Source organism: Ursus americanus, chromosome 1 (genome assembly GCF_024610735.1).
Source record: "Ursus americanus isolate L20-20 chromosome 1, mUrsAme1.1.p, whole genome shotgun sequence".
Lineage (NCBI taxonomy): Eukaryota > Metazoa > Chordata > Mammalia > Carnivora > Ursidae > Ursus > Ursus americanus.
The window spans coordinates 48,291,127-48,316,358 of NC_142127.1; the positions used below are offsets into that span (position 1 = coordinate 48,291,127).

The following is a 25,232-nucleotide window of genomic DNA, read 5'->3' on the forward strand; positions in this document are numbered from 1 at the left end:
AGAGGTTGAGGTAGGAGGTGGGGAGGTGGGGAAGGAAGGCAGGATAAATTACTGGGACCCTCTAATCCGGAAGGGCCAGGGAAAAATCCCCGGTAAAGATGGCTGAGCTAGCCCTCCCGAGGAGGCTGTCAATGACCCTTGAAACTATGTCCTGCTGGCCTTCTTGTTCTGCTCTTTCCTGAGAAAAAATGCTGGCATCAAATTTTCACCCTCCAGGCTGCCTGGAAGTTCCCCCATCAACCAATTCCTGTATACAAATTCAGCTTCGTCTCTTGGTTATGCCTCTGGCCCTTCTCCTGGAACCAGGTCTTTTTCATACCCTGTTCATCCATGCATTTATTCATCTGGCAAACAAATGGGACGACCAATAAGTTCAGTCCAGCTATATGATGCTATAATTGTATAAGCCAAAATGCAAGCATCTATTATGTGCACCTTGAGGGATATGAGAACACAGAACACATTATCCTTATTCTTAAGATTCTTAATGACAGTAAATGGAAACACCAAGGTTGAACTGACCAGCAGAGGTAGAGCTTCAATCTCTAAACCACGCTCTAATAACTGCGTTCTCTGAGTACTCTTCCCACCTGTGTACACTCATCCTTTGTACTTCTTCCTACAAAACCATACCTAAGTTTATCTACTCCAGGAAGTATTCCCACTGGAGTCTCAGTCCTGGCTTGAATGGACTCTGCCTCAGAAATCATGGATGCAGCTAATCCAAAGTTATTTCACATGGGCTTCCATGACCCCTTGGCTGACCCGAAAAAGAAGTTTGCTGCAGGCAGGCAGGCCGGCCCTGTCTTCCTGTTCCTAGCTCCTCCTCTGTCCTGTTAGCCTGCGGCTCTGCGCACAGCCCAGGGCATGCTACTGAATGCTGTTGAGAGTCACTTTTCCTTCCTTGGGAATCCAGATCTGAAACTCATAGGCGTCTGCTGCTCACAAAGGTGAACCTGCCTACGGGCTTTGCTTAGCCCTTGACTTAGAAAAAGATTAGTTTGCTTGGGCCAAGTCTGGAAAGAAGGGGCATGGCAACCTCAAGTGGGGGGAATCTAAAGTTGGAGATATTACGTGATGTGCACGTGGGGCCTGCGAAGACGGTTTTGATTCTGCTGCTTCTGCTGCGTGGAGACACTAAGCAGATCAGGTTCACAACCAATCAGCATCATGTAAATCTTGGCTAACACTGAAGCAAAGCCACCAAGGATTTGGTAGATTTATCAGCCCCTCCCACAATAGCTGTCTGAGGCTACCGCCACTTGGAACCTGGGTCAGAAAAAAGTCCTCTGGTGACAATGTGTCTGTCATATATTCCGGTCCATGCACTCCTCAAAGACACCACTTTCTGGGCATGAAGTGTTCTGCTGCTTTTTGGAGTGAGAATCCAATCTCCGATAAGCCGGATTCAGAAAATAGGTCATCGGTGTGAGTTGCAATTATTTTCCTTCCAGCTTTCTTCTGTGCTTGCTTTAGATTGCTTTTCTGCAAAGGGCAGGTGCAGCTGGCCTTGGCCGGTATGCAATAGAGGCTGGTGACGACCGCTCTAGCCTCAGGCCTTTGTGAGGCACCGCCCAGATTCCTGGGGCCTCAGTGCTAGCATCTATCTGCCTTTTGTCCGGGCTGTTAAATTCCCATTAAAGGAGTGAAGAAATACCCTCCTTGAGTATTGATTTTTCACACACGCACACACACACACACACACACACACACACACACACACACACACAGCGTAGTTCATAGCCACTTGATTTGCCACCTGCAGTTTATAATAGAACGGACGTGTGGGATTATAAACCACTTTATTCTGCACAGAATTTCTCAGCTTGGGGCCAAATTGAAGGGCATTAGTCATCAGTAATTTGCAGTTATTTTTAATGCATTTCATTCGGAGAGGTTTAAGGCAGCTAAAGCTAAGAGAAATTTCCCCATGCTTTGGTGAGGAAGTGAAAAATCTGATTATTTAGTTAATCATTTGTCATAGCTGTGGTTATGTATTGTTTCTAAGTGAGTGCAACATCATGACTGATTTGTGATTTGGTAACATGACACTTTGAATGATATTACATAAATTCAATTATGCCACGACTTTTCCCCCACCCCCAATATTTGTATAGGTTTAAGGTTTAAAATTCATGGAACATTAGAGAAGAGAACTTAGGGCATCCTGGGTGATTCTCTAATGATCTCTATCAAATGCCAATTCCTGCCCTGCCTCAAGATCCAGTGTCAGCAGGCCTGGGTTTGAGCGAGTACGGTGAGTGGTGCCTGAAGCAACTTTGAGAAACAGTGATTCATTCAACCACCTCATTCTTCAGAAGAGGAAACGGAGGCACAAAGAGATGAAGAGACAAGATATTTGCCGGGATCCCGGAAATATACCCTGCCGCTGCAGACCAGGTGTCCTGCTTTCCTGTTCAGCGCATTACCCAGCAGCCGAGAGAGAAATCCCTTGCTTCTCCTGCTCTGGAATTAGCCTAGCGCTGCGTGGTTACTAGCTCCTTGCGCAGTAGCGGAGCCTGGTTCCCTTCTCGAGCACGCGCAGTGGGGAGAAGGGAAACTGGGCTAGCATTGCAGCTACCTCCTGGCCTCCTGGCCTCCCTCGTCGCGGTGGGAGCGCTCCTCTAGTGCCTTTCCCTGCTCCCTCGCCCAATTAGGGCCACCTGCCCAACTGGAAGTCCAACATGAGATTCAACAGCCGAGAAGCAGCACACAAACCAACTTCTCACTTTCTCTGCTCTGCTTGGGACGCTGCAGGAAGAGCCCCTCACAGAGCTCGCCTCCCTCAGCGCTCCTCCTCACTCCTCTCCCAACCGCAGCCTACGTGCGGCTGCTGGGGGATGCCTCGTGGGACCCCAGCCCGTCCCGCACACTCCCACCCACCCACCTCAGGGTCCACAGTGAAGCACGGTGGTTCCAGAAGTTTCCTCAGAGGCCGAGGTAAACACGTGGAGCCATGAATGGCTGGGAGAAGGTTGCCAAACCGCTGGGTGGGAAGTGGCAGGGGAATGTTTCCCACTGGAGAACAGCAAGGGTAACGGAACGGCCCTGGGGTGGGAAAGAACGCAGAGCGCTGCGCGGACAGCAAGATGGCGGGCGGTGGCGGCGAGCGACCCGTAGAAGGTGCGGCCGGAAAGGGAGAGGGGGCCTCTCAGGCCCCGGGTGGAAGATGGCTGGATCCGGTTCTAGTTGCGGTGGCATTTTATACAACTTTGAAAAAGATCTCACGCGTGACTGTTGGAAAACAGACCGCGGGGGAGGGGTGCAGGAGGTGAGAACTGAAACCAGGGACGAGAAGAGAGCTCGAGGCTGTGGGCGAGGGGGGACGAGAGTGGCCTGGCTGCCTGGAGGAGGTGGCAGGGCTGCACTTAGTGCCCTGGTGGAGGTGCTTGGCTGCGGTGGTGAGGGGTTCTTTTTCTCATTTGCTCAAAAGGCTCTGTGGTGGCTTGCAGTAGCCCAGGTAGTGGGACAGTGGTGGTGGTTGTGGCAGATACCCTGATTCAGGAATTTATTTTTAGAGCACAGCGGACAGGACTTATTGATTGTTCACAAGGAGTGCTAATTAATGACTTACATACAGGTCAAATACTTTGGAACTTGTTAGAAAAAGAAATCTTGTAAATTCGAAAGATTTTCTTCCCATCCATATATAGCCTTCGATGATCAAACCCTGTAGTTTTCCCTTTTGATCCATCGTATAGCTTGTTGATGGTCTTAATCAGTTTGGCCTGCTACATAATAGAATATTGTAGACTGGGTGGCTTAAACAACAGAAATGTATTTGTGGAGGCTGGGAAGTCCAGATCAAGTTACCAAACAGTTGCGTTCTTTGAGATCCCACTTCCTGGTTTGCTTTGTCCTCACCTGGCAGGGAGAGAGCAGTCATCTCTCTCCTGTCTCTTCTGATAAGGGTAGGAATCCCATTCATTAAGTGTCCACTCCCATGACCTAATCATCTCCCAAAGGCCTCACCTTGAAACACTATCATATTGGGGATTAGGGCTTCAACATATAAATTTTGGGGTGATACCTATAACTAAAAAGGTCTCATTTACTTGCTTAAAAACATATCTCATTTGTGGAAGCAATTGGACTTTACAAAAACCATGAGTAGCTGAAACAGCATTAATAAGTAGAACACATTCTGTATAATCCTTGTTTTTACTTAGAAAAATAATTTTATTTTTCTGTGGTGAAATCTTATGCTCCAAGGTGAAAAGTCATTGCTCATACTCTATGGAGTAAATCAATTGTAAATAAATAAAGAGATGCAAAAATAGTTATCTGCAGCAATTAGTGCCTAGAGGAAATAAACAGGATTATCTGAGAGAGAATAATAGGGGAAATTACACAGGGTGGTTTTAACTCATCTCTACCATTGTTTCTCAAAGTGGGTGTGGAGTTGAGTGGGAAACTTTAAAATTACTTGAGGGTCCTTGATAAAAATATAGATTCTTCCACCCACTATTGACTCAAAATTGCTGGGGAGGGAGCCCAGAATATGCATTTTAAATAAGTTGCTGGGGCATTTTTTGGGTGTCCCTGGGTCCTCCCAAACTCTCCCAACCGTGGCTCCCTGTCCTAAGTCCTCCGTTTTCCATTCTCTTCTTTCGCTCCATCTGCCCAGCAAGCCTGCCCATCTGTGTGTATACAGCTCCAGCTTCCCTTTAAGGCCCAAGTCAGATGCCATCCCCAGATCCTCCTGGTTGGATGGACTATCGGCCTCGTTATGTTAGCTGTAGTTAGTGTATAGTCTGCAATCCGTAGTGTATACTTATTGCTGTATAGCAGCTTGCATTTAAACTGTATCCTTTCACTGTATGAACCATATGTCTACTTAGGTCAGGGATGAGTCTGATTCATTTTAAAGTCTCAATGGCTTGCTCAGCGTGGGTACTCAGTATGCATTTTGTGGAACGTCTGGCTAAGCCTAAGCCTAGCTCTCTTTGGACTTTGTGCTTCTACCACTTGACCACGTTCTAAATGTCCCAATCGTAGCAGGCCAGCTTTGTATGAAGAGTGGACAGCCAGTTCTGCACTCAAGTTTATGTTCTACAATGAGGGTAACACTGAGGAGTAATGAGTGAGAATGCAGGGATTTCTAGCCAGCTGCTGTGGATGCACCCTGACAGCCTGTTTTAGAAAGGCTCCTGGTTGTAGTATAATTGAATGAGGGTTCCCTACAACTGATGAATTCAACAAGACATCATAGATAGGGTGGAAAGAGGCTTCCCAAGCACTTTGCTCTGAAAAATAAAAAAATAACCCATTGTGATCACACTTGCTGGAACTGAGGAAGGCATTGCTCCTTTTTTTCCTGCTAATAATAACTTTGACCGCTCTTAAGAGATCTTCAAGTGACACTCCCTTCAGTCTACTGTCTTCATAGCCACCAAAGTAACCTGTTAAAACGTAAGTCAGATCATGCCCTTATTGCTCAGATCCCACCAATGGCTTTTGATCTCAGTCTAAATAAAAGCCAGGTCTTTAACTTACAAGGGCTGGTAAGGACCTACATGATTTATCTGTTCCTCCCCTGTCCCATATCTCTCTGCATCCCACCATCTACTTCTCTCCCTTGCTTATTCCAGTGCAGCCACAACTGGCTTCTAGGTATTCCTTCAATATGCTAAGTAAACTCCTGCCTCAGGGCCTTTGTACTTACCATATACTCTATCGGGATGGTTTCCCCCCAGATTTTTACTCTTCCATCTTTTTCCTGTTATTTCTCAAACGTGTGCTGCTCAGTGAGTCTTTCCTGGTCCTACTACCACCCTGCCTACCACCAACTCTGCCTTTCTAGTCACCTTTCCTACTTTATTTTTTCATAGTAGTTGGTTACTACCTATCATCTATATATTAAACTTATTTTATTGACTGTCTCTCTCCCAACTAGAATATAAGCTCCAAGGAGGCATGGTTTTGGTCTATTTTGATCATTGTTATATCTTCAGCACCTGGAAACATGCCAGACAAGTAGCAGATGCTCATTAAATACTTATTAAATCAATGAGGCAGAGTGGGATAAACAAAAAGATTTAAATCCTGACTCCCAGCTTAACTGCCTTAACCTTTCAGTGCATCCGTTTTCTTATCTGTAAAATAGGAATAGTAATAGTTACTGCCTCATGGAAGTATGCCATCTGGTATAGTGTCCCACATCCAATATTTACTCAGTAAATGTTCCCTAGGAGAGATGAGGTTTTACAGGTTATGAAAAAAGTATCTAGTGGTGATATTCCTCTTTTCTGGTTAGCAGATTTTTCCAAGAGGTAATAATAAATAATATATTTTGTGCTTCCTGTTTGCTGGGACCACCACACAACTTTAAGGGGTGAGTACTTTCATTATTTCCATTTTATGATTGAGGAGACAGAGGCACAGAAAGGTTGAGCAATCCTTCCCTTGCCAATAGAGCTAGTAAGTGTAAAAGCTAGGATTTGATCAAACTCAGGACTAGAGACCACGTTCTTTACCTGATTTTTTACTGTTTCTCACTCAGTATTTGCATGAGTGAAGCTGTTGGGAAAGAGAAGAAAGGGAGTCGTTGTCAGTTGACTTATTTCCTCCATAGCAGCATGAGGGGTTCAAAGATAGATGGTGCTGGGTGTCTTCTCACCTCTTCGATGGATGTATTTCTTTTGCTCCAGCTAGACCTTGTCAGGACTCATTCATTCCCTCTCCAGATGCCCGTGACCCCTCTGTAGTGCCTTCAGTTAATCCTTATTACCTGGAAGCAGTGGCAGGGGATGTCTTTGGTTGTCAATGGAAGGGGGCTGGTACATAATGAGCTGGGACACACAATCCTGAAATGTGTGGAACAGCCCTGCACAGTGTTGGGCTTTCTTGTTGAAATGCCCAAAATGACTCCATTATTTTTTTCTTTCTTGAGTGTCTTTCGCACAATCCTCACTCCACCAATCCAAGGCATATACTTTCTTCAAGGGTCAGCCGAAGTCATTGCTTTGAGACTCCAAGATTCAGCACTCCCTGTTTAACTGTACTCAATCTCTTCCTGTGTTTCACAACTGTTTGTGGAGTGACCGCTGATGTAAATGCAGAGGGGACTCATGCGATTTAGACAGTCTCTGCCTTTAAGGTGCTTGGGACCTCATTTGGCAGTTGAGGTTTATTCACAGAGTGACACCACAGGCCAGCTTATCATATATGGACACTATAGAGTTTCAGAGGAAAAGTAGCTGCCTATTTGTGGAGGGATAAGGGAACATGAGCTGGCTCTTGAAGGGCTGGTAGGATTCGTGATTAATGGATATGGTGGAATGAACACTCCTGATGGTAGAAATCATTTGGACAAAATTACAGAGGTACAGACATCCAAGGATGATTTAGGAAATGATGAGGGGTTTGGCTGAAATTCATCATAAGCTTGATACAGGGAAATGAAAGGAGTTTTAAGACAGGAAAGGAAGGCTGCATTTATGTTGCCGAGGTCTTAAATATCTGACTGAAGAATTTGGACTGTAATTAATTTAGCAATAGGAAGCCATCACAGGTTACTTGTTTAAGCAAGGTTGTGACATGAATGAATCAATGGTTGTGTGTGTTTATCTGCAGTGATATTTATAGTTAAGAGTGATTATGAGTTGGGATGGTGGGATTTGGAGTGTCATAGTATTTTTCTTCATTAGTTTTTCCTCATTTTCTTAGTCCTCTATGAAACCATAGCCATTGTTTTTTAATTAAGAAAATCTTATTGGTTCTTAAAGTTCTGGTTTTAATCTTATATTCAATAAGCATTTATTGAGCACTTATTATACGGTGGGTATTTGCCTATGAGGCATAAAAAATTATGAAGACATGGTCCCTGTTCTCTAGGAGCCCACTGGTAGAGAAGACCAACATGTAAACAGTAAATGTCAGGCAATGTGGTAACTGCTAGAAAAGATACGTGATACAGTGAGACCAAAAAGGGAAGGTCGCCTCTAATGGGAAGATTAGGAAAGGCCACCTAGAAGAGATGGCATTTAAGCTGTATACTTGAATGTGTTCTATGTAGCCTTGTGCAAGTAGGTTCTGTTTGTTAAGAAGTTAGTTCCTAAAAATGGGTCTATGGGGCGCCTGGGTGGCACAGCGGTTAAGCGTCTGCCTTTGGCTCAGGGTGTGATCCCGGCGTTATGGGATCGAGCCCCGCATCAGGCTCCTCCGCTATGAGCCTGCTTCTTCCTCTCCCACTCCCCCTGCTTGTGTTCCCTCTCTCGCTGGCTGTCTCTATCTCTGTCAAATAAATAAATAAAATCTTTAAAAAAAAAAATGGGTCTAGTCTCTTACCATCCTTGACCATCGTATCACACACTTGCTTATATGTTAGTTTGGAATTAGGCTGTAGTTTGTTCATTCTTATATGGCGTTTTCTTTTTTTGATGTGTCTCTGGGTGTTTATTATATTTAATATTTGCACAAGTTTCCCCTTCCTCTTCACTTCACTGTTCACTTTTCTGATTTCTTTTTAAAAGCTATTCTCTAGGTTTAAAAGCATTCTTCTATGATTTGTAATTCATACAGAGCTTACTATAACATTTCGACAAGATATTCTGAATAACATACTCAGAGATGGAAATCTTCATCATAAATTTTCTTGCAGGTAGAAAATGTTGCTGGACAAGTTTCTATTTAAATCATTCTTGCTAGGCTTGACTGACTGCAGGAGTTCACAGGGTACATGCTTCAGATTGCTTCATTTTCAGCAAGGTAAGCTAGCACCTCCATGATGGAATAATGCAAGGTATTCAAAAAGGGTGCAGGCCGGGATCCTTTGGGGTTGTTAGGAATTCAAACTAGCTTGTGAGGGACTTAAATTGGCTTGTGAAAAGAGGCAGCTTCTTAGAGGAATGCAGTGGGAAATTTCATGGATGTCCAAGGACAGACAAAGCTTTAGCAGGCCGCACAGGGCCCGGATTTAGAATTGGTGGTGAACCTGCCTGCCAGTCCTGTTTTTAGCACGGTCCTTTTGGTTTCTTCCTTCTCTGCTTTCCTCTGCTTCTCAGATGGGTTTCTACAGCTTCACATGGTTTCTGTTCTCCCATGACCCTCAGCAGGCATCTGGGCCAGAATGATCTCTATAGAGATCTCTTATTTGCTTAAAAAAATCATTTAGCTTTTAAAATAAAATAATACATGCACTAGCCAAAAAAAAAAAAAAAAAAAAAAAAGAAAGAAGAAAGAAAGAAAAAGAAAAAAGAATAAATAGTATAGAAAGGTCTAAATTTTCTAAAAATTATATTAATCTCTCCCTTTTCTAATTTCTCTGACTCCTGGTACCTCTTCCTAAAGTTCAAGAGTATTTTTTTGTAGCTTTCTGGAAAATACGTATATAGGTACACATATATAGATACACATAAACATACACATAAAATAGCTATAAATGTAAATATTCTTTTACATTTACTTATGTTACACAAAAGTTATCATCTTTACATACTGTCCAATACTTTTTAAAAAAAGTAATTGTTTATTTTGTTATTTTTCCATATTGATTGACACAAAATTTCTTTCTTTTAAATGGTTACATGTAGTTAGTATTTCATTTTATGTAATTACTATGTTTTATTACAAAATCTTTTTATAATGATGGACGTTAAAGTTGTATCTGGTTTTCTATTAGAAACAATACTACAATGAACATCCTCGCATATTTATCTAGTAGAAGTTTTAACTTTTACATTTGTTCTATGATTAATTAAAGTTTATTTTTGTATATGAGAGGAAAAGGTGGAGGTTCCTGTTTTCTTTCTGTATATGGCTATACAGTTGTTTCAGCACTGTTTGTTGAAAAGTTTTCCTTTCTAGTAATACAGAAATATGATTGATTTTAAAATATTGACCTTGTATTTTATGATTTTGATAAATTCACTAATTCTAGTAGCCTTATTGTAAATGCCATCAGATTTATGTAGATGAACATGTTACCTGCAAATAAAGTCAATTTGTTTCTTCCTTTCTGATCTCCAATCTGGATGCTTTTAAATTCTTTTTCTTGCCTTATTCAACTGGCTCCCCCACAATGTTGAGCAGAAGTGGTAAAAGCAGACATCTTTGCCTTGTTCTTGATATTAAGGTGAAAACATTTAGTTTTTCACCATTAGATGTGATGTTAACTCTAGGTATTTTGTAGATGCCTTTATCAAGTTGAAGAAGTACATGTTTATTTCTGCTTTGCTGAGCATTTTAAAAAAAATCCTGAGTGGATATTGAATTTTGTCAAGTGCCTTTTCTGTATCTATTGATGCGATCATATGGTTTTTCTTCTTTAGTCTGTTACTATGATGAATCTAAGTTTTCTTCTCTGATTAAACTTTAATTTAAAATTAAAAAGTACTTGAAAAGAAGTGTATGTTAGATATATATGTATCTATATATATACTTATATATATATATTTGATGGGTTAGCCATATTGATTGTATTGTATGTATTTCTTATTATTGTATGTATTATCTTCTTGTTCTGTCATGGTTTGCTGTGTCTGTTACTATTATTGTGTTTTGTTGGTTTCTTCTAGGGTTTTTTTATGAATTTCAATACTTTGTTTTTGGTGGTGAAAGATTTATAACATGTATAAGCACATTATTGATTTAAACTCTGGTGATTCTGATAGTGTGTAGAACATTTCCTGGTGCATAGTAATTGTTTAATTATTATTACTGAATGTATAAATAATCCTTTATGTTCTTTAATAGTTTTTGCCTTGAATTTGCTCTTTTCTGACATTAAGATTATGAATTTTTTTCTTTTTCCTTACCATTTTCCTGGTTTATCTTTGATGTCCTTTTTACTTTTAACCTTCCTGAGTTATAAAGAGTCTTTTGAAGAGTTTATTTTAGATGTAGATCTCTACAGATTTGATTTGTTCTGTATTTTGGCCTCATTAAGAAATATATTTATTATAGAATGAATACTTCTTAATTTACATTACATTTTCTGTTTTTATTTTATTTTTTAATTTTTTAAAAGATTTTATTTATTTACTTGAGAGAGAGAGCATGGGGGGGGGGAGTGGCAAACAGTGAGGGACAAGCAGGCTCCCTGCTGAGCAGGGAGCCCAGGATCATGACCTGAGCTGAAGGCAGATGCTCAACGACTGAGTCACCCAGGACCCTCATATTTTCTGTTTTTAATGATTCCTCCATCTCTACCCCAAACTCATCTCTTACCCCATGGATTTTCTTTTCTTTGTATGGTGTATGTATGTGTCAAATATGAATAAGTGTATTTTTTTATGATAATGTCAAAAATTTGTCTGTTTTTTGGTCTTTTAGAGATTTCTTTTATAAATTTACATAGTGGTTTTAACCTCTGCTTATCAATTATCTGTTGACTGCTTACTGAGTTCGATAAGAAAAATTATCACATACACTTCGTCCTTATTTTTGCTAATATTGTTATTTTACTTGGTTAACTTTGTAATTTCAAATAGTATACTTAAGTCTCAATTTCTTGATTTACCATCTTTAGAAGTAAAGAAATGTTAGGAAATTCTACCTTTATTTTCTCCTCTACCTTTCCCCAAACTTGAATTTGGTTTATTATTACTTTTTATTGTTGAAATGTGTAACATTCCCAGTATGAAAGAAATGTGCTTCATACGGTTGTTTAACCTAATTTCTAAATGTAAATAGTTTCGGTTCTCCCTATCAAACTTTTTACTAGAGCTCCACATTTTTCTCTTGGTTTTCTGGATTTGGGGTTCAAGTAATTTTTTTTTTTTTCAAGTGGAACTCATAGAGTCATTGAGCTGTTGCGTGTCTGAAAATGTCTGTTGTCTTTATACTTGAACAACAGTTTGGCTAAATATAAAAATATTTGTTCAAACTTTTTCTGCTTCAGAACTTTGTACACATGGATTATGTATTTTCTTGTATTGAGTATTCATTGTTGCTGTGGAGGGAAGCCTGAGCTTTTGTTCTGTTTTGTTGCTTTTTGTTTTCTTTTGGGGTGTGTGTATGTGTCTACATCTGTTCTCTGTAACTGAAAAATTCTCTCTCTGTGTGATATTCAGTAACTCTATCAGGAAATGTCTGTCTCTGTAAGACCTATTCATTTTGCTCCTTGATGTAGAGGAGTTAGGCATTAGGTGCAATCATGGTTGATGGATATTGATTTTGCTCTTCTTTCTGAAATATTGTTTCAAGTGCTGAGCTAGGGTCATCTTAGCTGGCAGGAGGCATCTTTCCTGCATATCTTTGGAAATGCAATTTGTTTTAGAATAGAACCTGGTTATTTCTTCTACTTCCTTTTAATGACCCATGGAGCCTAGTTTTGAGTGATTATGCAATAGTTTCTTAATAAATTCTTATTGAATATATAAGTGAATGAGCCTTGATTCATTTCCCTGCTGCTAATTCTCCCTCTCTGATTACTTTTTTTTAAAATAGGGAGTGTTGCTGAGGTTTTTCAGCATTTTGTCCACTCACCATCTCCCAAACCCACCACGCTTCTGGGAGAAGAGAGAGCTTAGTTGAGTACAGCAGTGACTGTGAGGTCTTCCATCTCTCACTTTGCCTGAATGCTACTTTTCAAAGATTATGGCAGGAAATTGTGTCATTTCTTTTATTTAATTACTGCTAGTATATTTTTGTTTTGTTTGCTGGATTTCAACTTTTTGATGTTAACATCGTTCATTCACTTAGTTTTAGGAAAAGTCAGTACTCGACTTCACTGTTCCATCTTGCCCCATAAGTCATAAGGGTTTTCTAAACAAGTTCAGAACCTCAAAAGCAGAGTTGAGTTTGTTATTCTTACCTATTATATTTGTTGTAGAACCTATTCAGGGCTTGCATACAATGAGCACTTAGAAACTACTTCCTGAATGCACAGCAATAAATTTTGTTGTAATTTTGTCTAATCTATGACCTATTATTGAAAGAAGGGGAGATGGTGTACAACCACCTTGGAATTACCAGGTCTAGTTTTTGGTTAATCCAAAGAAGTGACAGGCGGCAAAGCACAAGGAAAGAGCCGTAGGACATAGAAGAAATGGCCAGACTTCAGAATGAGGATGTTTAGTGCTCACTTCAACCCTAGAAGAATTGAGCTTATCTATTTGTTTTTGACCCCATGTTGATGTCAGCTCTTAGAGCCTCTGAAAAGAGAGGTGAATGAACAGGGAATTTATCAAGAGCATTTTCCTCCTTTGGATTAGTTTTTTTTTTTTCCTTTTTCAGTAAACACATCAGTTTTAAGGGCACCATGTGACATTTGTTCCATGGGTTCCTTTTATTGCCGAGTCAAAGCTCACCTTAGGCTATTCTTCATTTTCCTTCTCAGCCTTTCATCAGCTGTGTAGGTGCCACCCACCTGGCTAGTTGGTATGCATTTCTCTCTTCTTTTATGTGACTCTGTGTTTTTAGCCTTGGGCAGACTCAACTTCACGCCATTGGGCAGTTTCTTTTTCAGGGACATGATGAAAAAGATTATAGATCTTTGTGGTGATGAGTCTTTTTGTTCATTTCAGTGTCTGTAAATTGATGTTCCTTCTTTTTTCTTCCTTCAGGAAGAAAGAACAGGAGTTGAACGGACAGAAGAAGGTCACTTGCCTTCTTCTGCCTATTGATTTTCCTGTGTTGTTCAGCAGTTCATTAGTTCCTCCTAACTATAGTTCAGTATTTAATGGCAGTTTGGGCTGGGACATCAGCCACAGAGGGGCACTGACTATGCCTCATTCGGCTAGCGGGAGAATGAGAAGTTGACTTTCTGACAGTATGAGTGTGGATGCTTTAGTATCAAATTCCGGGGTGTGTTTTTGTTGGTTAAAGGTTTATTGTTTCTTACATGAATAAAGTGCTAACCTACATGAGACTTTGAGACTTTTTAGAATATTATCAAGGGTGGTGATGGGGAAACTCTTCAGGAGGTAGGATTGACCAGGTGTATAAATTCCAGAATGTACACTGACATACATTAGTTAAACTGAATTTTAAAAACTTTTTATTATGGAAATTGAAAAACATACAAAAGTAAACAGAATATAATCATGAATCCCCCATGTACTCAGGTTCAGTAATTACCACTCATGGCCAATGTTCTGTCATGTATGCCCCTTCTTATTTTTTCCTCATATTGTGCACCTGTAAATATTTCAGTGTGTATTGCTAAAAGATAAGAAATCTTTTTTTAAAAGATTTTTTTAAATTTATTTGAGAGAGAGGGCATAAGCGGTGGGGAGGGGCAGAGGGAGAGGGAGAAGCAGACTCCCCACTGAGCACGGTCCCGACGGGGCTTGATCCCAGGACCCTGGGATGATGACCTGAGCAGAAGGCAGACACCTAACTGACTGCCACCCAAGCACTCCGATAAGGAAACTTTTTAAAAACATAACCACAAATATAATTATAACAACTAAAAATTAACAATGCTGCCTTAATAATCATTAAATAACTAATCAGTGATCTGAGTATCTTATAAATGTTATAATTTAATGTTTGTTTCTTTGTGAATCCACACTTTATTTCACAGTTGATATGTATTTCAAGCCTCTTTTAACCCTGAGGTTATCCTTCTCAATTTATTTTTATTTGCAACTTATTTTTTGAAGAAATTGGATCATTTGTCTTGGAGAGTTTCCTGGAGAGATTGAGTCTGAATTTTGCTTATTGTACACAGACAGTATTGTCTAACATGTGCTCTTCCTTTTTTTATTGAAATACAGTTGACACATAGTGTTACATTAGTTTCAGAGGTACAACATAGTGATTGACAGTTCTATGTATTGCGATGTGGTTATCCTGCTCCTTTTTATTCCTGTAAATTGGTAATCCAGAAGCTTGATGAGATTCAGGTCTAATTTTTTTTGCAATGCCATTTCTTAGGTAGCAGGATGTTCTTCCATCAGGAAGCCTAACGCCTGACTTTGTGTATGTGTGTGAAACTAGAAATCTATGGACTCATGTTTGACAAAGCCTAACTATGGAATATTCTGTGGCTTATTTTTTTAAAGTATGTTGTCTGCTGATGATTGAAACCAAAACTCCTAAGGAAGTCTAAACATTCAATCCTGATAAGATAAAGCAGCAGCTGTGCTATTAGTTTATAGCCATTTGTGAAACTCCTCACCGCAGTGTGATGTGTAGCCTGGGCAAGCCACCACTCTCTGGTGGTAAGAGGGGATCTGGAACTGAGCTGCTCTCTGGTGGTGTGAGACCTGCCCCCGTTGCAAGCAGAGGTCATGTTTGGTCCATTAATACTTACTAACAGAAAGAATATTCTCAACCACCATAAGACAACATGGCTTCTGCCCTCTAGGAGTTTGTCTTCTCAAAACAAAACAAGAAGACAATTGTTCTTAACTTCCAAGGGCCTGTGTTACCACAAGGATAAAGTCTCCTACTAAAAATCAATCAATCTCTTTCTCTCGGCTTAAATAATGAGAAGTTTGGCTGTTTCCTAGATAATTGGCTAATCATGTGTGACAAAATAGGAAAATATTCCTTTAATACGATATAACCCCTTTATGCACGATGCAAAAACAAAGAGTGTTCAAGTCTTTAAGAGCAACTGCACACATAGACATGTCCAGGCTAATAGGACTTCTGATTGGTTTGTAACCTGCTCAAGCCTACCCTGCGCTGACAAATGTATCACTTTCTTTTGCCAAGACAGACTAGTCTTGTTTGTCTTTCAAAGAGAGTAGCCTGTATAACCTGAGTTTTATAGCCTCCCTCCATTTCAAGTCCAAATAAATGACGGGGGCCCCATTTCAGGGATTGCAGGAAGCCCACGTGCCTCTGCAGGGACTTCTGAGGTTCTGTGGACTCCTGAGGTCTCAGGTTCATCCCTTCACTCCAGACTGCCCCTGGCTCTTTTTTGCTCAATCCTGGCTATTTCCATGAGGTCCAGCTTTCTGTCATGCCCCAGACACAGACATAGGCAGAAGTACAGACTCCCTCAAGGTTAACATTTTGACCAGGAGCAGCTTTTTGGCTCTCAGAAGGGTTATTCCAGCTGCCTCCCCAGAGCAGATCATCACCACCTTTACAGAGCTGTATAAGCAGCCACTGTTTGGGCTGACTGTTTAATCAATCGTCGGAGAGTTGATAGAGTCAGGTATTGATTTTAAAGAGAGAAGGACTGGCAACCCTGTAATTGTGCATCTGTTCTGTTGCACCTTTATTTAACCTTATCTCTGGATGCCCAGACAGACATGATGGCATGGTGGTGGAACCGGATCCTCCCACTGTTCACCCGTCATTGGTGCTAACTATAGATGTGTCCCTCTAGGTGAGTTGTTTTTGTTCTGGGAGGAGCAGAGATTGCCATCCATTAGGTCTGTGGGGCATTTAGCCTCCATGTGATTGGGAGTATTCCCACCATAGAACTTTTAAATATTTGGTGCATTTGGTCAGACAGGACCATTATTAACCATCTGACTCCCCTCATTCTATTCTGTGGGGTGAAGATCACAGGATCAGGCCCAGGGAGGCCTGGATTCCCATTCTTGCATTGCCTGTAAACAGTAGTGACACCAATCTGGGTTTTATTTTCATCATCTGTAAAATGAGAGTGTACTAGTTGGCTCAGGCTGCCAAAACAAAATTCCCCAGACTGGGTGGCTCAAACAACACAAATCTATTTCTCCACAGTTCTGGAGGCTGAAGTCTGAGATCAAGGTATTGGCAAGGTTGATTCTTTCTGCGTCTCTCCTTGGCTTGTACATGACCATCTTCTCTCTGTGTCTTTACATGATCTTCCCTCTGTATATGTCTGTGTCCTAATCCCTTATAAGGATACCAGTCATATTGGATTAGCACCCTGCATATGACCTCATTTTTCCTTAATTACCTCTGTAAAGGCTCTGTCTCCAAATATAGTCATATTTGGAGGTACTGGAGGTTAGGACTTCAACATATAAATTTGGGGGGGATACAGTTTAGTACATAACAGGGAGTAAGGAGGAGTGCAGTGGGGGTGCTTGAACAGTAATTTTCTAATAATGCTCTAAGGGGGCCTCAGAGACTATCTCAGTTTTCCCAGTTCTGAGAGGTTTCCCAGGACATAGGATCTTCAGTGCTAAAGCTGAGGCAGTTCTAGGCAGACCAGAATGGTTAGTCACCCTGCATGTCTCCCATGGGGGCACAGGGATCCCCAGCCTGCCTCAGCCAGACCTGCGCTGCTTCTTTCAGCTTAAACATCAGCATCCTAAGTGAGATTGAATTTGACAAAAGGGTTCTGTGGCCCAAAATTGTTAGAAAACCGCTTGATTCAGTGGCCTCCAGGGTCCTCTCCCGCTGCCACATTCTGTAATTTAATTTCATTTGCACACACCAAATTCCAGCCATTTGTCTGAAACTGTTAACTGATTGGAGTAAAACTAATTTAGTTCTCATTTAGTTCATGGCTAAAAGTGAGATAAAGCAGGAAACTGTTAAGCCTTGCCTATTCTGAAGCAGAACTTGGTGCTGTGCTTTTATGATGGCAGATGCCCTCTCTGGGCTCTCATTATGCTCACTTTATTCTGTCTCCATCTCCTAATCCTAATCACAACTCTGTGAAGTGGATTGCGTTACCAGTAGCAACAGTTCCACGATGCAGATGAAGAAACCAAGGTACAGAGAAATGAGTAGCCAGTTCATGTTCAGGGTTCGTCAGGGAAGGGCCAGGATCATGCAGACAGTTTGACTTGAGCACCTCTGTCAGGACACTGAACCCAGATGTGAGTGTCCCTGCCGGTGGGGGAAGGACTGCACTGGCAAGTGTAAAGTGATTTCATCTAGCTGATGGGCCAGATTCTTCTCTCCAGGAAGCACATCTCAGTACCCTCCCCAGCGCCCCCCTAGCCTATCTGGTCTTGACCAGTACCCCTGGCTTGGTCCAACTTTTTGCTGTTGTAGAAGCTAGGCCTGGAACAGTTCTCAAGGTGTTGAGAGGTTTTGGGGATCTCACAATAAAGAACACTGAAACACATAGAGACAAAGTTATTTCCTTGCTCATTCTTTTTCTGGTCTTCTAATGATGTTAAGGAAAACTTTGTGCTTGCCTTTAATTCCTCTCCATCATTTGATGATCTAGCTCCCCCCCCCCTTTTTTTTTAGAAAGAGAGCGCACAGGGTAACAGTACCCACTGAACTTTTGAATAACTCTTTGTTTCTAGCATAATCATCTTTTTTCAGCTAATTTTGATATATGGCAAATGATACTGGTTTTGCATTTAGGGTAGAGATAAAGGTGCCTTTAAAAGACATTTACTAATATGAAAAAGCAAGTAAAAAAAGATGAAAAAGCAAGTAATTTAAGCATATTTAATAACTAATAGCATGGGTAATGTACAGATGGCAAAAATAGTGAAGCATGTGGTGAGAAAGATTGATTTTGTAATACACTGCCAGGAGGAAAGGCTGGAGTTTGTTCGAATCTTGAAATGAGTAGATGAAAGGCAGGAGTTTTTTGGGGTCCAGCCAGTTTTTTGGGGTCAGTTCCTCAGCCTAGGGTAAACTTTGTCTGGGCTCTTGAGGTGCTAATTTTGGGCTCCTTTGGAGCCTGGTGTGCCTGCCAGGTGATCTCTGGAAAGACAAGTTCTTTCCAGCATCAACCCCACAGGCATTTGGACTTTGTTTTGGTAATGGTTTTCAATATCTTTGAAATGCCCTCATCACAAAGGGTAGGGATAAAAACTGAACTCTTATGCCAGGTCAGAAGGCTGCACCTTGGGAGGATGCAGTATAGAAAATAATTAGAATTAGAAGTGCAAATCGGAACACCCAGGATGAGGCAGAAGTGCTTACCATGGGTGGCTACCAAGCCACTGTGTGGGGATTGGATACCATGACTCTTGCTGCTGGAGCCAGATTGGCCCCTCCCCTATGGTTAGAAACAGACTGGGTTTGGGACCCTTCATCAAAGAGCAACTGAACTTAAAGGGGCTTTTTCATGGGATCAGTCTTGGGTGACTTTATTTGCCTGTCAAACTTGCTGCTGATACTTAAAGTACTTGAACTCTACAAGGCTGTGTTCTTATTAAATAGGCAAAGTGAGTGTTCAGCTCCTGGTTAACTACTCAGTGTGATTCCCACAGTAGGCAATTGCTTATGGATGGAGTCTAAGCTTGACTAATCCTTGCAGGACCCAAGAGCTTGTCAGCAGTGAGTGCTGTACATTGATTGATGCCTGGTAGAGGCACCAGATCCTCCTTCCTAGCAGTCTAGACTCTGCACATGGAGATTGGAGACTGGTGTCCAGCGACCATCAGGGAGGCCTACTCATGGCTACCAGAACCTGAGCATGAAGATCTTAGACCTTCAGCTTTCAGATACTTCCCCCAGCAGCAACCTCTTTGGCCCTTTTGCTCCTTCCTGTAGTACTTATATAATCTTCTCTTTTAGAATCATGTTTTAAAAGATATTTCAGAGTCATGTTGCCCACTCCTCCACCTTCTACCCCCATTACTTAGGAAGGCTTCAAATACCTTTTTTTATTATGTTCAATTAGCCAACATATGCTACATCATTAGTTTTTGATGGTAGTGTTCAGCATTTCCTTAGTTGCATATAACACCCAAGGCTCATCACCACACATGCCCTCCTTAACACCCATCATCATGTTACCCCCTACGCCTACCCCCTCCCCTCTGTAACTCTCAGTTTGTTTCCTGGAGTCCAGAGTCTTTCATCGGTTGTCTCCCTCTCTGATTTCTTCCATTCAGTTTTCCCTCCCTTCCCCTGTGGTCCTCTGTGCTATTCCTTATGTTCCACATATAAGTGAAACCATATGATAATTGTCTTTCTCCCCTTGATTTATTTCACTTAACATAATCCCCTCCAGTTCCATCCATGTCGACGCAAATGGCCTGTATTCATCCTTTCTGATGGCTGAGTAATATTCCATTGTATATATGAACCGCATCTTCTTTTCCATTCATCTATTGAAGGGCATCTTGGCTCCTTCCACAGTTTGGCTGTTGTGGACATTGCTGCTATAAACATTGGGGTGCATGTGTCCCTTCTTTTCACTATGCCTGTATATTTGGGGTAAATACCCAGTAGTGCAATTGCTGGGTCATAGGGTAGCTCTAGTTTTAACGTCTTGAGGAATGTCCATGCTGTTTTCTAGAGTGGCTGCACCAGCTTGCATTCCCACCAACAGTGTAAGAGGGTTCCCCTTTCTCCACATTCTCACTAACACTTCTTGTTGCTTGTCTTGTTAATTTTAGCCATTCTGACTGGTGTAAGGTGCTATCTCAGTGTGGTTTTGATTTGTATTTCCCTGATACCAAGTGATGTTGAACATTTTTTCATGTGTCTGTTGGCCATTTGTATGTCTTCTTTGGAGAAATGTCTGTTCATGTCTTCTGCCCATTTATTGACTGGATTATTTGTTTTTGGGTGTTGAGTCTGAGAAGTTCTTTATAGATCTTAGATACTAGCAATTTATCTGTAATGTCAAATACCTTTTTTTAAAAAAAATCTACTTAAAAGGGGAACATAAAAAAAAAAAAAGTACCGTAACGTTGCTAATTAAGAGATAAGAATATTCTTGTTCTGAGGAGCACTTGGGTGGCTCAGCGGGTTAAACTTCTGACTTCGGCTCAGGTCATGATCTCAGGGTCCTGGATCCAGCCCTGCACTGGGCTCCCTGCTCAGCGGGGAGTCTGCTTCTTTCTCTCTCTCTCTCTCTCTCTCTCTCTTGTCTGCCACTCCCCCTGCTCATGCTCCCTCAAGCTCTCTTTCTCAAAAAAATAAATACAATCTTTTTTTTTTTTTTAAAGAATATTCTTGTTTTGAAAGCCCACTGCCCCCAATCCTGTGATCTGTTGCACATAACAAACTTTTCTCCCCATCAGGAAACATCTGTATGGATTGTTTCATTACAACCCCATGATGCTTGGACTTGAATCACTTCCAGATCCCACTGATACCTGGGAAATTATAGAGACCATAGGTAAAGGCACCTATGGCAAGGTCTACAAAGTAACTAACAAGAGAGATGGGAGCCTGGCTGCAGTAAAAATTTTGGATCCAATCAGTGTAAGTAATGGTAGTAAATTGCAACCACAATATAATTCATGCACATTAAGCTTTCAACTTCTTTCCTGGTTCTCGGAGTGATCTTCATGAAACCTGGCATGAAATTTCAAAATGAGTCATGATTTGTCAGCTCATCTGAATGAAGGGACTCCATTTGGAGTTAAAAAATTCCTTGAATTTCTGTTTCTTGTCCATTTTACTGTTGTTTTGGTTTTGACCCTCTGAGTTCTTCAGTAGTTATATTCTTGGCAAGAGTAATGTATTTCACTCTCTTATACAGAGTATAGTCTCTTTGTAAGTTACAAAGTGATCTAGACTTGTGGTATTCATTCATCTTCTTTCAGAGCACTGAACACCTAGCTTGTAAAGCTGGAAGCTGTCTTGCACCGTGAGGTAATAAGGTGTCCTAAGCTGCGTTGGGTCCCTTCAAGCTACTTCTCCTTAACTGCTTTGAAAATTCAGACATTTAAAAATAAAAATAGATATTTATAATAGTGTTATTAAAGAAGAAAAGATATAATAAAGATATTTTATTGATGTAATAATTAGAAGGTTTTATTTGGGATATGAATATCCATTGTTAGGTATTTTCAAGATACGGTAATGATGACATTAAAAATATAGAATAAATATGCTTTATTAAGTGATATTCTACCTGTACCCTTCCTCAGATGTTAGACTTAACCCGGCATGCATTTTTTTTACCCTGTGTAGGATATGGATGAAGAGATTGAAGCAGAGTACAACATTTTGCAGTTTCTTCCAAATCATCCCAACGTTGTAAAGTTTTATGGGATGTTTTACAAAGCAGATCACTGTGTGGGAGGACAGCTGTGGCTGGTCCTGGAGGTAAGAGGCTCCCATTGGGTAACCATCCATTTAAACAGAGCACCAGGGACAAGCAGATGCAGTGTTGCCTAAATAGTGTAAGATACACATGTGAGGAGTTGGTCCCTCATGTGTTTCGAAGGACCTTACCAGATGTGACTTTCTCCTCTGCAGTTCTCAGAGGTAGGTTGTGTGCTGAAAGTGTTCATGTTTCTCTGCTTCAAAAGTTTAATAATCTTCTCATACAGAGTGAATATAGGAATGCAGTTGGAAAAGTTATTTTCTTCCTTAAACTGGGAACGTTTCATAGAAAACATGTTCCATTTGATTGTAACTCATTTTCAAAAATTGCTAACCCAAGGTTTATTTGGCTTGGCAAGTTTGGATTAGCCCATGCATGTTCATTAATCTTCATCTTAGATTGGGTTCCCTTCAAACAGACTCTGAGCATAACGTGTGGCAGGTTTATTGGAGAGATCTTACAGGAGCTAGTGCTGGGAGGAAGTGAGGAAGGCAGGACTGGGCAAGGGAGACATGGAACGGTAATGTGGTTGCAACAGAGGTGCTGCCCATTCTCTGGGAGATGGAGAGCTGGAGTGCTCTTGCAGAGCTGTCCTGAGTTGAATCCCTGCATCAGCCCATCACAGCTGTGTGCTACCTTGGGGAGGGGGTGTGACCCATTATGGGGAAGCAGTTGCCCGTAGCTGGGGGTAATTCCTAGCGAGTGGTACTGCCAGGAGCTGGGAGCAGGGAGCAGGCAATATTCTTGGCAGCATGTGCTCTAAAGAGGGAATCTGAGAAGAGCACCACTGTATCCACTGTAATCCTGCCTTTTTCTTCTTTGTTAATGGTAATAAATGTGTGTATCCGGGAAAGAGTCGGTTCCCTACAGCTCCATTCCCCATGAGACTGGAAATGGCAAGACGTATTGATGGCAATATATGAAATTAGTATATTAAGACAGGTCTGTTGCTTCATGCTCACTAGGCCCACCCTGATTTGTTCTGGATTCTGCTCCTCTGAACGGAGATGCCTCTGTGCCTGACTTCACATATGCTGTCCAGGAGCACATGCACACATGTGAAAGCTTAAGGGAGAAGCACTAAACAAGAGGTCAGGCCTCAATACATCTTCTAGCTTCTCGTCCCAATCTTTTGCCTGGCTCTGAGAGGGCCTGGGCATGGAACAATATATACTGGCTGCCGTGGCAACTGTGTATGGGGAATTCATTTGTTATATTCGAACAGGGTCATCTGCAGGGAAACCAGTTTGAACATTTCTGTCCAATCAATTGCCTTCCTCAGAGTATAAATATGTAAGGAGTTTTGGTTTTCAGAGATCATCTTTGTCTGTTTGGTTGGCTGGTTGTCATAGAACATATTCTCGTAGTAGCTTCTTTTGGATTTTATTATTCCCTACCCCATCCCTGAGAATATATATTTTATCCTCCCGATGAGCTCTAGAATAACATTAATTTTTAAAATGCCGCTTTTCTTGGAACATGAAAAGTATTGTTTCTAGGGTCTCTGATTATATTCCTCTTCAGCTATTTAAGATCTCCATGTTTTAAACCTCCTTGCAATTTCATAATGGAAGTACAATGACCAAGAAATCTTAGTTTCAGTTCATTTTTACCCCGACTGATAAAGGCTCTCTATTCAAACATGGAGAACAAGGATTTCCAGGAATTTTCCGAGGCCTGAAAAGTGGCCTTCCTTTGATGTGACCAGGCAGGCCAGTGCGCTGCTCATACCTGTGGCCAGCTGGAGAATAAATGCTCTTCCTGATGAGGAGTGATGGAACATCAGCCTCTCAGGCATAGGCAAGGCAGCCGGAAAGGGCCAGGCATGGCCTTGAAAGATGAGAAGGCACCCAGAACTATGAACTAATAAGCCTCATGCAGATGCTCCCCTGCAGACTGTCCCTTGCTTTTTCAGTGTGACCACAGGCGGATAATGAGGCTGACCTGAGATACTGAATTATTCATATGTCAGCAATACAATATGCTGAACTTTATGCCTTTTGCAGGTTGTTTTGGCCCATGCCAAAGCTGGTAGTTTGGGGAACCAGATATCCTTAGTCTTTTTTTTGGTCCCAGAATGGGCCATCTTTGCCAGGCTGCTGGGTGGTTAGGTGTGTCCAGTGCCTACGATGTGCTTATAGAAAAAGGGACTCCTGGGCTTCTAAAACTGGCTGGAACCTTGGTTTTTCTTCAGATCAGTCGCCTGGTATTCAGTTGAGGAACAGAGGCCCAGGGAAGGAGTAACATTTCTGTGATCACATAAGGAGTTACATGGCAGAACTGGGTGGAGAGCCACACTTCAGAACTTTTCTCCCATCATGTGTTGCTGCTGCCTGTGGCACTGCCTGCTGGGTCCTGGGAATACAGACTCGGCCTCTCTGGCTGTGATCAAAGCAGTTCCTGGACACACACACATACACACATACACCCCTATACCCCTACACCCCTGCACACACTGCAGGAAGACCATGATGATCTACACAGTACCCTGGCCATTTTGCTTTATCTGCAATTTTTTTAGGCATGCTTTAGGAGACTTACATGATAAATTTATGGTCTGTTTAATATTCTTCATCTCGTTATGTATATTGAGATTAAATTTATGTTACTTTTGCTCTTTCCTTGCTGAATGAGATGAAAGGACCAGTGAGAAGCTATTCTGTAGAACAAAAGGGTAGAAAAATGTTATTAATAACCCCTTAAATCACCACAACTCTGAAAACAAAAGCAAATAAAAATGTCATTTCTGAAATTCATTACTAATTCTTAGCAGAAAGTAAACCAAAGCTCTCTTTCATGACAGATACCCACTATATTAAAAAGATGTGGAGAGAAAACACACATAATAATGTTTTAGAAAATTTGTGAATAAGTTTTAATCTAAATATTAAATTTTAAAAATCTGTAAGTCCTATTATCTCTCACCTAAATGAAATATAAGGATTTAGACCTTTAAGAAAAGCAAAATACTCAGAAAAAATACCTACTGTGTGCTAAGGCATAAACTACATTTTCTCTTTTTTCCTTTTAGCATAAAATGTTCAGCAGATAGAAACTATTAATTTCAGCATGAATCACATGTTCATCTTAAATGATTTGGAGTTTGCAGCACATTAATGAGGCTGTAAAGTAAAATATTTATAAAACCAATAAAATAATTAGTTTTTTAAAAAAATCTGTTTTTTTCTATAAGAGATCTGTGTATAAGTTCAGTAACTAAGCGGCATTGAAGTGAGGGGAGACACCTTTGTCCAGTTTTTGCTTTTTTTTAAGGCCCTAGAAAGTCCGGTATAGGCCTGATTATCATTGCAAGTGTTATACTTTAAACCATTTTCACTGGCTGTTATTGTGGCATAAATCAAGTTTATTGCGTTAACAAATCAGGGTCATAGCAGGGCTCTGATGGTTTGGA

The 25,232-nt window shown here is 41.1% G+C and overlaps 1 protein-coding gene across 2 annotated transcripts in view; it reads left to right on the plus strand.

The window, feature by feature from the left end:
- The window catches only part of MYO3B (myosin IIIB), a 428,494-nt gene that overhangs the window by 32,575 nt on the left and 370,687 nt on the right, over window positions 1–25,232 (plus strand). Inside the window, exons 1-3 of one of the 2 annotated variants that reach the window (XM_087861314.1) lie at window positions 8,607–8,709; window positions 20,787–20,970; window positions 21,685–21,819. In XM_087861314.1, coding sequence (XP_087717440.1) covers window positions 8,681–8,709; window positions 20,787–20,970; window positions 21,685–21,819 — 348 coding nt within the window. In that variant the 5' untranslated portion in view covers window positions 8,607–8,680. Of the gene's footprint in view, window positions 1–8,606; window positions 8,710–20,786; window positions 20,971–21,684; window positions 21,820–25,232 lie in introns of those variants that run through there. The other variant, XM_087861309.1, reaches the window with a different exon arrangement.